Source organism: Rosa chinensis, chromosome 2, assembly GCF_002994745.2.
Source record: "Rosa chinensis cultivar Old Blush chromosome 2, RchiOBHm-V2, whole genome shotgun sequence".
NCBI classification, from domain to species: Eukaryota; Viridiplantae; Streptophyta; class Magnoliopsida; order Rosales; family Rosaceae; genus Rosa; species Rosa chinensis.
Genome location: NC_037089.1, coordinates 66,598,484 through 66,613,096, shown reverse-complemented (window position 1 = coordinate 66,613,096; position 14,613 = coordinate 66,598,484). Strand labels below are relative to the sequence as shown.

At 36.3% G+C, this 14,613-nt stretch overlaps 1 protein-coding gene across 1 annotated transcript; it reads left to right on the top strand.

Annotated features, from left to right (window-relative positions):
- Positions 1–4,231: 4,231 nt before the first annotated feature.
- On the top strand, positions 4,232–5,047 carry LOC112184803 (serine/threonine-protein kinase BSK5-like). Its single transcript, XM_040513546.1, has 4 exons — positions 4,232–4,289; positions 4,464–4,597; positions 4,710–4,812; positions 5,043–5,047. Exons 1-4 carry the CDS (start codon positions 4,253–4,255, stop codon positions 5,045–5,047), a joined length of 279 nt encoding a protein of 92 aa, XP_040369480.1. The 5' UTR covers positions 4,232–4,252.
- The last annotated feature ends 9,566 nt before the right edge of the window (positions 5,048–14,613 follow it).

Genomic DNA, 14,613 nt, shown 5'->3' with positions numbered 1-14,613 from the left:
AGCTCGTGAAGAAATTATCACCGCCTACAAAGCATATTGTGAAGTAAGAGAAGCTCACTGTGTGGAACAAGAAAATCAAGAAGATGATCTCGAGCGAAGGGTTAAAGACTAGAAATCTGGCTGGGATCAATAGATCGCCAATTTTGTTTAAGTCTTTATTTTTCAAGAGATGTAATAGGCAATTGCCATATTATTTTTGTAGTATATGCCAATGGTCTAATCTTTCTTCAAAGTAGGCGTACTCAATAAAATGTGATGTCTAGGAAGGTTTTGAGATTAGTGGTACTTAAGAGAGCCTTACTCCACCGACATCTCTCTACTCACCTAGTCACATTTGCATTGGAATTACTGAAAGAAGTTAGACGACTACCATTGTTTTGCATAAGCTAGCATTTGGATTAGATTCTCCTAATGGTTAAGAGACAATGATATACTCCGTTGGATCATGAATAAAATTTTGAATTCTTTTCATTATGACTATATTTTTATTCTAAGCATATTACTTTTGTGACTACGGTGGCTGGGTCATCAGTATTAATTCAAGGACATGGAATAGCCCAAGTTGCCTTAGCCAAATGGCACCTTGATTACCATCACAGAAACTCTCTACGCTCCTAGGGAAAATCACACCTTTGAATAGCCAAAGGATTTCTTGCGAAAACGTGTGTAGAGAACGGAAATGAGTTCCTTTGCAATACCTCTAATGATTGCGAGCAAAGGCGCATCTTAAAGAAGATTATGTGTCTCTCTAGTGGACTCTATGTTACTATTCGAGCTATTAAATCCAATGAATTTATGAGAGAAGATCTCTTGGATTTAGACACATATTGGCTTTGTCACAACAGGATAGGTCATCCTAGTCATGATATGATGATCTGTCTACTAAAGACTTCATATGGACATCCTTTCTTTCGAGCAAAATGAAGCTTGAATAAAAAGTTGATTCCTGGACTAAGTACGACCGACGCTGCTGCATAGGGCACCGCCTCCGTCCACCACCAGCTTATGGCTAGCGTAGTCCCTACCCATGACGCCATGGATGGCGTCCATCATTGTGATGGCGCCCCAGGTGATGTTGTAATCACCAACTTGCTTCAAATAGCTTTTCAGACGCTCAGGCCCAACCACAATCTTTATTGGTTGCTTCTAAGGCCTATCGCTTGATTTACAAAGCCCGTGACTTAGGGAAATTAGGACTGAGACTATCCTATGCAAAGGGTATGAAAATACTTATTCTGTTTTTACATAGAATCCGTAGGGATTTTGTGGACTAGTTCAACCAACTTGCGGACGTTTAAATATCTCATCATGTTGGTTGACACGCAAACACACTGGTCACGTGTTGTGCCATTGTCCATTTATAATGTTGCTTATGCTACACTCCTAGTACATATCATATGACAACGGGCTCACTCCCCGGATCATCCTATTCAGTCAATTAGATTTGACAATGCTAGAGAGTTTTACATCGAAAACTTTCTATGGTTATTGCAATGAGGCTGATGTTGGACATCATATTCCCATGTACACACCCAAATGGTCTCGAGGAATCGACTACGATCGATGGTAGTCAGGACATTGGTAATGCCCACCAATCTCCTTATATCCGCTTGGGGTGATGCAATATCGCATGCAGCTATGCTAATTAGTCTACGACCTACTGCCACTCAATGTATCTCTCCGTTACATCTAGTGACTGGGTATAAGTATTTTGTACTTACGCACATTTGAATGAGCCATTTATGTGCTAATTGTGCCGCCACAGCGCACTATGATGGGTCCTTATAGATGAATGAGCAACTACGTTGGATTTGAGATTCCAACTATCGTCCGCCACTTAATGCCCTTGCTAGGCGATCTCCTTACCACTATTTGCGGATGTCACTTTGATGAGACAGTCTTCCCATCGTTAGGGGAAGATAAGAACAGGAATGTTCAGCATGAACGACAGGAATTGTCGTGGTCTGTCCCCACTATGTCTCATGTCGATCCCCACTAAAGTGACGAGATCACACATATCTGCTGCAAATATGTCTGTAAGGATTAACGTCCCTACGAGAAGACGTAGTGCCACCACGGAGGTAGGCATGGCGCCAACGCCAAAGAAAGTGGCACTCTGGCGTTATAGGCCATGGCCCCAACTAGGATGTGTGGGAGGCCCATTGGTTCGAAAGATACTTTGGCACATTCCAATCCTTTGATCATCAAGACTCAAAATCTGTCTCATGAGAATCTTCTGGGTTATGGTTATCATTGGGGGACGCCTTAACGTCAGAACCTATTCCTTAGAATATATAGCTCTTTGAAAATTACAGTAGTGTACATGAGACGTGGGATAGATGAAAATTACAGTAGCCCTTTGATCATAATTGATGATGTAGTTTTACATTTCATTATGCATGAGTTTGTTGAGTCCAATGATATCGAACCACGCTCCGTTGATGAGTGAATGCCAACATAGAGAAAATTGGCCTAAATGGAAAGATGCGATTTAGGTTAAGTCGGATTCTCTAAACAAAGAGGAAGGTTTTTGAGCCAGTGATGCCAACACCTCCTAACATAAAACATATTGACTAATGGGTCTTCGTTAGAAAGTGTGGTGAGAAAAAGATATGGCAATCTCGCCTTGTGGAGCAAGGTTTCTCACAAAATGCCCTGGAATCGACTACGATGAGACATTTTCTCTCGTAATGGATGTCAGTGCACTCCACTACTCTGTCAGTTTGGTAGTTTCTGAATAACTAATCATGCAGCTTACAAATGTGGTCACTACGTAACTCTATGGGGATCTAGATAATGAATATACATGAAGGTTCATGGTGAATTTCATTTACCCAAGTCAAGTGGCTCTAGACCACGGAGCGCGTTTACAATAAGATTGAAACGCTCACTAAAGTGACTACTTGATTGGGAAGGGATATGCCCGCGCATTTTCATAACAAGTTTCAGATTCTATTGCGGTTCATGTTAGACGTAATATTCATTGGAAGCCTTTAAAGAGTTAAGGGAAACCGCTGAGCACTTGAAATCTGAGTTTGAGATGAAGGATTTTGGGAGAACACGATTATGTCTCAGTTTGGAACTTGAGCATTGTGTTGAAGCTTAGGCATTTTGACAAGGTCAAGCCTTCAAGCATCACTACCAGAAAACTTGTCTTTTACGACGCGCAAATTACGGCGTGCATACCTTGTGCGCCGTAAATGACTGTCATTTATGGCGTGCTTTTTTGTGTGCCGTAAAAGATTTTCTTATCAGGTCTTTTACGGCGTGTTTTCCATGTGTGCCGTAAATGTCACGTTACATTTATGGCATGCTTTTTATGCGCGCCGTAAAAGACTTTTGTTTATGGTCATTTACGGCCTACTTACTATGTGCGTTGTAAATGTCATTTTGCCTTCAAGTCTTTTACGACATGCATTTCCATTGCGCCGTAAGGAGCCCGCTCAAATTTTTAGCCAAATTCTAATTTCCCTCTATCCTAGAAACTGACGCCAAATTCTAATTTATCTCTCTTGATCTGGATCAACTCTCCATTCTTCTCTTCTTGACTTCTTCTGTGTCTCCACAAAAAACAGAGAAAAAACCCCAAACCCTCACCCCCTGCCTTCGATTAACTATGCAAAAGCCAAGCCGGTGTCTTTTCAAGATTTGAATATATGCAAGTCGACGATAACCTAAACCGGCTTCAATCTCTTCTCTTCGGAACCGAACTCGCAGCCAAGAGAAACGACTTCTCCTCCGCTCAGATCTGCAGTCTTCGTCCCACAGTCCCACTCTCAGCTCGACCATGCTTTCGTCAGCCTTATTTTCTACAAAGCCGTCTCCAAGCTCGGTGAGGCTAGCTGTCCGCGCATTTCTGATTCCGATCGGTACGCCTATTTCTCTTCCCCTCTCAGAGCTTTGATTTTTCTTCGAACCCTAGCTGTTTTTGTTTTCAATCTTCCATTTCCTGTTAGATACTTAGTTTCTTGTTTTATAATGTGCTAGAGATTGAAAATAATTTGAATTATTAAGGTTTTATGGAGTAATTGAATCAATTTTAGTTTTAATTATTGGATGGATCAAAAACTAGAATGTAATTTCATATTGAGGGCTTAATCATAATGAGAGATTGCACATGCAGGTTGAGATATGTCCTTGAGATGCTATCTGCATACAGCAAAGCTTCTGAGATATGTCCTTGAGATGCTATCTGCATACAGCAAAAACTAGAATGTAATTTCATAATGAGAGATTGCTTGTGGCTGAGTTCATGCCTAATCAAACTCTCTCTAAACATCTGTTCCATAGTAAGCTCACCTTCACTAATAAAATTCTTCTACTGTGTTTCTCAATTAATTTGGCTTTAAGTTTGTACTGGTAGCATCATGTGTATGATGAAAATGGTGTTAATTAACTCAGTTATGTTGAGAGTTTGATTTGTCTTTCTTGTAGTAACCTAGCAAACTTATAAATTTGTGTAGGGGAGTCCCACCCCATGAAAGGGACTATGAGGTTGCGAGTGGCTCTGTATCTGGCACAAGCTTTGGTGTATTGCAGTAGCAAAGGGCGGCCATTGTACCATGATCTTAATGCCTCTAGAGTCCTGTTTGATCAGGTAATTGGGGCCTTTTTCTCTTTTGCATCTAGAGTACTTGTCGAGTTGTAGCCATGTACACAGTCTTTTGTTTGCTGTATGTTCCTCACAGTACTCAGTCTGCACTTGACAGAATGGAAATCCCAGACTATCCTGCTTTGGCCTTATGAAGAGTAGCAAAGATGGCAAGAGCTACAGCTCCAACCTAGCTTACCCTCCAGAATACACCAGGACAGGTATATTAGTCATTGCTTCAGCTAATACAAAACAGAATTCAGTTTTATCACTTACATGCAGTTTCGTGGCATCTTCCCATAAAAATTCTAAACTTCATCTTGCTCCAAATTTAAAACTTGTTTTGGAAAACAATCTTTGGATGAAAAAAAAATGAGGGCTTAATTTCATAAAACTAGAATGTAATTTCATATTGAGGCCTTAAATCTGGTCATGGAATTTGCACATGCAGGTTGAGATATGTCCTTGAGATGCTATCTGCATACAGCAAAGCTTCTGAGAAAACGAAAAAAGATCCTGGTTTTGTTTTCTGGGTGTTGTGTGAATGGACTTGTTTGTTTTCTGGGTGTTGTGTGATTGGATGACTAGTTATAATGCTTGTGTAATCTTGGGAATGTGAAATTTTTAAGATGGTTTGATTCATGTAAGATTGATGTTGGTAATGAAATGTGAAGATTTGGATTGGATACAGAGAGAAAGATTGAGATTTTGGGTGTGTGATGGGGTTCCTTTTATGTGATCATTTAAATAGATGTTCGATTAGTTTATGGAATTATATATCGGACTGTGAATATTTCTTATATATGATTGATATCTGTAGTATGTACAAGTTCGTCTCGGTATTATGAAGCTTGATATCTGTAGTATGTACAGGTTCGTCTCGGTATTGGGAAGCTTGGAATCAATGATGCCGCTTCATAGTGCCATTGCTTCTGCTCGGCTCAAGTCCAACATTGCCTTCGATTCCACCTGCTGGAGTTGCCTTTCTTAGGGTAACCCACTTACTTAACATCCTTCTCTGTTTTCCATTGGTGTTTGTGTCTTTCAAGGCTCCAAGTTACCATATTTTTACAGCAACTACTGCTATTAATCATGATCTTTCTGCTCATTTATCTAGATACAACCCATTTTCTCCATTGACATACATTGCAGATTGATAGACATATATTGATTCCATTACTATAATATGAATTAGAACATTAATTGTAAAGAAGTGCTTCTATTTGCTTATGATACATTAATTGCTGAATTATAACTTTAGCTACCTGTGTTTTCCTTGAATGAAAGACACATGACAGACTAGATTTCATTGCTCTGTTTGTGTTTGTTTTGGTTATGCAGGTAAAAGTTGGCATCAAACATAATATGAAGATATTTAAAAGGCCACAAAATGGATCACTGACCATTTATCTTTTGCAATCAACAAAGACGATTCTAATCTAGGATGCTCTCTGTTAATCTAGAATGTTTTACATTTTAGGACGGTGATGATAAATTCTTGGTTTAATTAAGTTGTTTTTATACAGTATTGTTGTTGGCATATTAATTTACATTTTGTAATGTGATATTGCACTTTGTTATCTCTCTTTTCATCTCAATAAATTGTATAGATTTATATAGATTTTGAAATTGTATCACAAAATTTACAGGAAAAAAAAATCGGTGCAAATATTACATGCTGTAAATATATCCTACAACCACATTTACGGCGTGCTTCAGATATCAATTACGGTGTGCTTCTGATATCAATTACGGCGTGCTTTGCTATTTCAAAATGAAATAAAAAAATCTCTAAAACCTTTTTACGGCGTTCATTGTTGTATTTTACGGTGTGCTTTTGAGATCAATCACGGCATGCTTTTGATATCAATTACGGCGCACATATTTGGTCATTTAAGGCGCGCTTTGTATTTGAAAATCGAAATTAAGAATCTCCAAAACCCTTTTACGGCGCTCTTTTATGTCTTTCACGGCGTGCTGGTAGGGTTTTTTACGGCCTTTCAAAAACACGCCGTAAAAGAGTTTTGTCTTTTACGGCATGTCCATTTACGGCACGTTTTTGTGTGCTGTAAAATGTCTTTTACGGCGCTCTTTGTGGGCCGTAAAAGACCATTTTTCTGGTAGTGCATTCCATGATCATCCGTAGTCTTGATCCTGAAAAAGATCCACTTCGTCCAAAGGATAATGCCGAAGATATGCTAGAGGTGAAAGTACAATAGGAGCATTATTGTACTTAGCTTAATGCACAAGACCAGACATCTCATTTGCAATGAACTTGTTAGCTAAGGTATAGCTCTGTGCCAACGCGACGCCATTGGATTGGTGTAAAAGATATCTTTCGGTACTTATTGAGATATACGATTGATATGAGCTTGTTCTATCCTTATAGAGAGACGATGGATTTGGACCTATCACACACCAGGAACGCCGCAAACATTGGCCTGCGCCACTATCCCCATCCCAAAATGACATTTGTTTTGGAAGGTTTTGCTAATGTTGGGTATTCTCTGACCCACACAAAGATCATTCCCAAACTGGTTAAGTGTTCACCATGGGTAAAGACCGTGATATCTTGGAGGTCTACAAAACAGACCCTAGTACCTATATCTTCGAACAATGCAGAGATTATTGCTCTTCACGAAGTGGTTCATGAATGTATATGGATTGGATCCATAATTACGCATGTTCGAACAATTGTGGTTTGAAGTCTACCACAGATGATCCTACGAGCATATAAGATAATGCTACTTGTTATGATCAAATGAAGCAAAGGCTACATCAAAAGTGACAACACCAAGCATAATCAGCAACAACAGACTCTCCTAAAGATCAAAGTGAAGTAGGTTCGATTTGAGGACAGTATGGCAGACTTGCTTACTAAGTCATTGCCTAAATTCCACTTTCGAGAAAAATGTTGGTAGCATTGTTTGAGGTAGTTATCTGAACTCCCATGACCGTTGTCATCAGGGGTTGATGTAGACATCAGGGGGAGATGTCTACATGTATGGTCTCGAAACGTGAAGGGTGTGTTGTGCTCTTTTTCCCCTTCGACCGAGGTTATTTTTGTCCCATTGGGTTTTGTTACTCGGCAAGGTTTTTAATGAGGCAATGAGAGAAGCACCACGTTTGGGTGACACAAAGGGGAGTGTTCAAGTAAATCCAGAATATGTGTCTAGCCCAAACTCTAGGTTACTTAACCTAGTTGTAATAGGTTTAGGAATTAGAGATATTATCGGAGATATTCATAGATATCCGATTAATTGTACGATTATCTTTCCTTGTACAACTCTGATTCTATGTCTTGTAATCCTCTATATAAAGAGACCCCTATTATCAATGAAAGCACGACTCAATTCTCTCTCAGTTTCAGTTTTCCTTAAACAGAAATCATGTTAATTTCATTTATAAAATGATATTTTTAAATGGAAGTTCTACATAGACTAAACTATTTACGGACTATAATATTTTATCTAATAAGCGTGTGTGTTGATTATAATTCTCTTTATTATTAATACAACCCGTTAACAAAAGTAAGGAGATTTTCTCTCCCCCTAGTTTCCTCCCCCAAAACCATAGCATGGCAACCTTGCCGCTCTCCCCTACCAGACCGGATCTATCACTTTTCTTCCTCATCCATGGCTTCTATCGATGTTGTCACTGCTAGCTTTGCTGCCTCCTTGGCTCTTGCTGAGGGTGGTAAAGCCCCGGACTTGGGAAAGATGGGTGGAGGCCCTGTGCGCAAATCCTCCCAATTTTTTCTCCTTGGAAAACCTCTTACTCGCAAACTTGTGGACTCTGCTGCCTTTAAATCTCACTTCCTCCAAACATGGATGGTTGGTAGGCCTCTGGGGAGTAAGAATAAGAATCCTCGTCCTTAGAAGATGGTGAGTAGGACTCTTCTGCGTCTTACTTACCCTACTATTGAAACTGGTCAACAGATTAGCCCTATAGAGAAGGGCAAATGTAAGCTCTAAACTTCTTTTATTCGGTACCTAGTAGTTGAAGCTTCAAGTCTGTTGCTATTTAAGTTTAGTTGCTCTAGTTGTACACCAATTGAGGTCTTGGCGATTCGAGTTACAGTTTTTCTATTGGAACCTCCAAATTTACTCACTAAATCTCTATGCTTTTGACACCTCTTATCAAATTTTCAAATACTAAATTTACTTACTAAACCTCAGTAAACTTCCTCAAATAACCTTACTCATAATTTGCAAAAAAAATTATTATCTTTAAAATAAAAAATATCATTTCAATGATCCAATCACTCTATAAATCTTAACTAAATATACATTTCTTGATCAAACTTGAGTTTCAAAAATTAATGTCTAATCAATAAGAAAATGCCATGAATTATTCTAGTTTTTTTTTTTAATTTCTATTTTAGATGTGCAAAAAAAAAATTGAAGAAATCATTTGTTTTTATTCTAAAAAAAAAAAATTTTGTTTTTTTTAATTTTTTCTGTATTTTTTGTACCACATGATCAATTATTTAATTTTTTATTTTTATATTTTATTTTTTCGCAAATATAATGGATCGACTTAGATTTAGGTCATAAATCATAAGAGAATTTATTTTATTTTCCCTCACCAATATGCGTTCAACATATATATCATAAATTTTTATGTCACATGATCTTAATCATATTTTTAATTCTTATTATATATATATATATATATATATATATATATGAATGTTTTAATGAGTATGTAGTGAAATTGGAAAATGAAAATAGATAAGGAAAATAATAAGGAATACAATCTAATATTATTGAATTGGAAAGTCTACATAAAATAAATATAATATATTTTTGGTATAATTATTGTCCTTAATAGTTATTTTATAGTGGATTAAATATGTCATTTAATTATTCATAATAGAGTGAGGTCAAGTAAGCAAATTTGGAGATCCCAATAGAAACTCTCTTAGAGTTACTCTAGCAAGGATTTAGGTAGTGTTGGATTTGCCTTCATTGGATAGGTCAAAAGTTGTGCTTATTTTGTCCAACGGTGAGGGTTACCTGTCATACATTTGGTACCTTAGACCATCTAATTTTTTTTTGTATGAGACAACATATGATGTACGTGACTTCTGGCCATGGATAAATTAATGAAATTATCATTTTCTCTCAAAAAATAATATTTTATCTATTAATACTGGGTGGTACTATTCACACACCCATTTTTTCCTATTCACAGACCCCCTCTATTTTTCTATTACTTTAATTAAGTTCTTTTTCACAAATTACTCTAATTAATCTACCTTGTAATTATGTTTTTTTTTTTTCTATTTGGCAAGTCAATCATGAATCAAACATCATTATACATATAAATGAAGTAAAAATAATACGTTCATTAAGTGGAATGACCTGTATTATTAGACAAGGAATATGCTTACTAAGTAATTACGTTCATCCAACTGAATCTGAATTGCAAAGTTTGTCCTCATACAAGTAGGGTAAGATGCATGCTTTACTCCTTTGTTGTCTCGGGTTCCAATATTGCACCTACCTTATTAGAGTTTCTAGTCTCTTATAGATTGACAACAAGCCATCTTCAAACGTAGTTTGCAAACTTGGGAAATTTGTAGGTACAAAAAAAAAGGAGTATAGTTCAAAACAAACTGTTTGAACAAGACTTATCTGAGGGGCTAGACACATGTAGGCACACGCAAAATCAATGGTATGAAACTTTTAATATAATGTATTTTAGATAACTGTATTGAATGAACACTCACCCATAAATAATAAGAATGTATTATGCAAGGACAAACTTTGCAATTTAGATTTAGTTGGGTGAACATAATTACCTGGGATGCATATTCTTTGTCTAATAATATAGTTCATTCCACTTAATGAACGTATTATTTTTCCTTCATTTATAGGTTAAAAAAAAAATTGATTTATTGTATAATGATGTTTACTTCATGTTTGACTTGTCAAATAGAAAAAAGAAAAGAATCAAAATTGCAAGGGAGGGTAGTTAGTTAGGGTAAATTGTAAAAAAAATATATATTGAATTAAAGTAATAGAAAAATAGAGGGAGCGTGTGAATAGAAAAAATGGGTGTGTCAATAGTACCATCCTTAATATTTTATCTACCTAGTGATACTAAATATTTTTATAAATATAAAAACATGCATAAATAATAAATCTTATAACAAAGAAACAATTTAAAATATAATTACCTTTTCGTATATATAAATTATGCAACCAACAATTCTAAGTATATATAAATTATAACATACTTGTAGAACTGAAAATCAACCAAGCTTGTTATTTACAATCTTCAACTCCTCTCCTCTTCTCTAGCTCGCACCTATTTCAATTCTTCTCAAATTTTTTCTCCATCTTTTTTTTTTTGGCTTGCTTTGTAAATTTAGTGATCAGAGGTTATAAGAGAGAGTGATAGATATAGGTAGATTTAGAATTATTGTGAACAAACATGATTTGATGGGTTTTTGGGTGTATCTTGCCATGATTAAAAATGGAATTATGATGTGGTTGGAGCATTCAACTTTGATAGCAGATAAAAGCAAAAAAAAAATTTACTGTATTCAATTTAATTGCAAATAAAATCAAAATTTCATAATTTCTTTATGAAAATATGAAGTAAAAAATTTATTATCGGTGACATACAAATTTCACACAGAAATTTCAGACAAAATTTCAATGTGAATTTTTAGATATATTTTGTGTTTGAAGATATTTCGAAAATTAAGAATTTCGCGGAAATGTAAGGAAAATTTCGGGAAATTCCTAATGAAAATGATATACCATATGAATTTCACTTCGGTACTTCAAAATTAAGGAAATTTTGACTGAAATTTCAGTTGTTTCAGAGAAATTTGAACCTATAATAAGGGCACGGTCATCAAAGAATGAGAAGTATTTAAACCCAAAATTATCGTACCAAGGGGATTGAAAAGCTAATTCCAATAATCTGTTATGCCAATTACTAAGTCACTAACAATTTAACAAATAAAACCTGAAAAACAACACCAAGCTATTTACATGTCTGGCTTGAAACAACCAAGCCTAAAGTGGGTCGAGAGAATATAACCTTACGTAAATGTTGAAACTCATAACCAAGTGGTATGGACAATGAAAATGGTTTGTGAAATTTGATTTTTGATTTTGAAAAATGAATTGACAATTGAAAATTAAAGTGGCAACTAAAATTAAGAGAACAAAAACTAATCAGAAATGAAAATTAGGTCACTTGGGTATCCTCGTAGCCAAATTTAATGCACAAATATGTTCATACAATGGTCATTCAATTCAAAATAGCATCAAGAACTGTTCCTAAGACTTTTCAAGTTTCATGGGTTATTAGATTCCTCAAATGGTATTCCTACTCCGGATCAAGGGTGGTAGAAAACTTAGTTGGATCAATCTAGAGCCTTATTAGGGCCTTTAGTCGCACCAAAAGGTGAAGATTTCTAGAATCAATTAAGTTCCCAAGTTAGACAATACGGCAATCGAAATTGGTATTGCAACTAATTATACGTTTAAAACTAATGTCCTAGCCATAAATTAGAAAGGTAATTATGCTCCCTGATTTGTCCCTGATTTGTTCTCGGGGTCGCAAGCTTGTCACAGAAGAGTTTGCGGGAGCGTCGCGGGCGTGGGTTCGGTGTCGCGGGGGTGCGGAGTAGCGGGGATGCCACGAGGGTGCTGCAGGGATGCCGTGAGGATGCTGCAGGAATGCCACGAGGTCGCGGTCGAGTTGCGGTGACACTGGGCTCCCAGGGTCGCGGTGTAGCTGGTGAGTCGCTGTCGCGAGGGCAGGCGAGTGTGCGTGAGGGCAGAAGGCAAGCAGGGCTTGCAGGCGCTGCAGGGGCAGTGAGCCTAACTTGGTAGGGTTAGCGTTGAGTTGCAATGCAGGGGCTGCCTGGGGTAGTAGTAGCGTAGGCAATGCTAATCCGGTGGAGCTTGATCAATTTCTGGGGTTTTGGTTTCTAAAGTTAGGGTTAGGACTCGTACTGATAACGTGTTGTAGAGAAACTAAAATTGAGAGAAATTTTCTATGTATTCTCATCGATAATAGGGGACTCTTTATATAGATGATTACAATGTATAGAATCTCAATCATACAAGGAAAGTAATCATACATTGAATAGGAATCTAGATCCTTTTAATTTAACCCTATTACCACTAGGTCAAGTAACTTAGAGTTTGGGCCAGACACAAATAGAGATATCCTTAAACAATATTTTATTTTATTATTATTTTTTTATATAAATTAAGTGATGGGCATATGTAGGGAAAACTCAATCGAAAAAAAAAAGTAGGGAAAACATGGATGTATAAATTAAAATGCAAGGATTAAAAAGAGAGATTACATGGGATCCATTGATTCAGCACAATAATTAAGCGACACGCATCACGTTGTTTATTTTATATTTATATTATTATCTTTTTTTATAAAGCTTTTCTTCCTTAAGAATTTTATAAAAATATCACTTTTAAATTGACAACACTGACCCCGGATTTCACCCTGATATCCGAACTAGCCATGCGGGGCCCACTTCAAGAATAACTTTACCGAAAAAATTCGACAGAGTCACTCTTAAAATAGACTACCCAAACCAAAACTTGTGGAGACATTTCAACACTTCTCAAAATTCACAAATACACAAATGATTGATAATCAGAGCAATTTAACTGTTCCACATAATAGACAAAAGAAAAGGAGAGGATAGATAAATTCTACAATGCGGAAGCAGTGATAACTATGCCTCAACTTCATGTATGCTCGGCCTCAACTAGCCTAATCTACAAGTTGGGCATTTGAAAACAAAGGGCGCAGAGGAAAGCATGTAAAAACGTTAGTGTGAGTAGACAAAAATAAACTAGACTCCAAACACACCTTATGGGTGTGGATAATTACGTGAGAAGTTATTCCACAGAATGTGGAGAAAACTGCTGCACATATATATTTTGTTTTTTATTTTTGATTTTTTTTGTTAAATTTTTTTTCTTCTATTTGTGAATTGACCATTTTGTTTTTCTCAATATTTCAGTTTAAATGTTTTTTAATATTTGAGGGATATTTTGGTAAAATTTTTCTATTTTGGCTGATAAACTCTCTTCTCTTAATAATAGTATAGATACTACTTGTAATAATTGAAATAAAAGAGAAATTTATAAAACTTTTTTTTTTTTTGATGAGGACTTCCTAACAAAAGTTGGTACCCCTTATTGATTGCAGCATGTGCAAATTAACGAGGCACAACCCAATCCTAACCAAAGCCATCCCTCACATTATTTTGAATACGTGTTACACGTTTAGAGAATATGAAGGTGATTGATGTACAAATGAAAATATCAACACTAAGGGCATGTTTACTTATTTTGAATGGGAGGGAATGATTACAGGGTAAAAGTATTTATGCGTTTACTAACATATAAAGGAATCGGAATGATTCCGGATAAAAGTATTCCTGCGTTTACTAACACATGAAAGAATCGGAATGGATGTAAGTCCCACATCTTTATAAGGAATCGATTCCTGAATACTCAGGAACTTGATTATGAAGGGGGGAGATGGGTTTAGGAATCAACTCCTTCGGAATCAATACCGATTGCTTTCTTCTCCCATTCCAATTGTCTCCGATTCATGATTAGTTTCCATTCCAAGTAAGTAAACGTGCCATATATAAAAAGAGACCCAATTCTAGCCAAGGCCATCAATCGGTCTATTTTGAATTACTTGTTACACGTTTAGATAACATGAAAGTGATTGATGTGCAAATGAAAAGAACTACACTAAGGCGTCGTTGGTTGCCGGAAAGGAAATTGGTTACTTAGTCATTTCCCATGAGCATGGGAAAGTAAATTTCCCACTAGTTTCCCAACCAATGTTTGAAAACACCGGGAAAGTAATCGCAAAATATATTTTACTTTCATTTCTGATGTTTGGTTTGTGCATGAATAGGAAAGTAGGTAACATCAACTTTCCAATAATATCCTTATTATCAAAACATAAACAATTCAAGATTTAAAAGTTTCATGGATAAATTT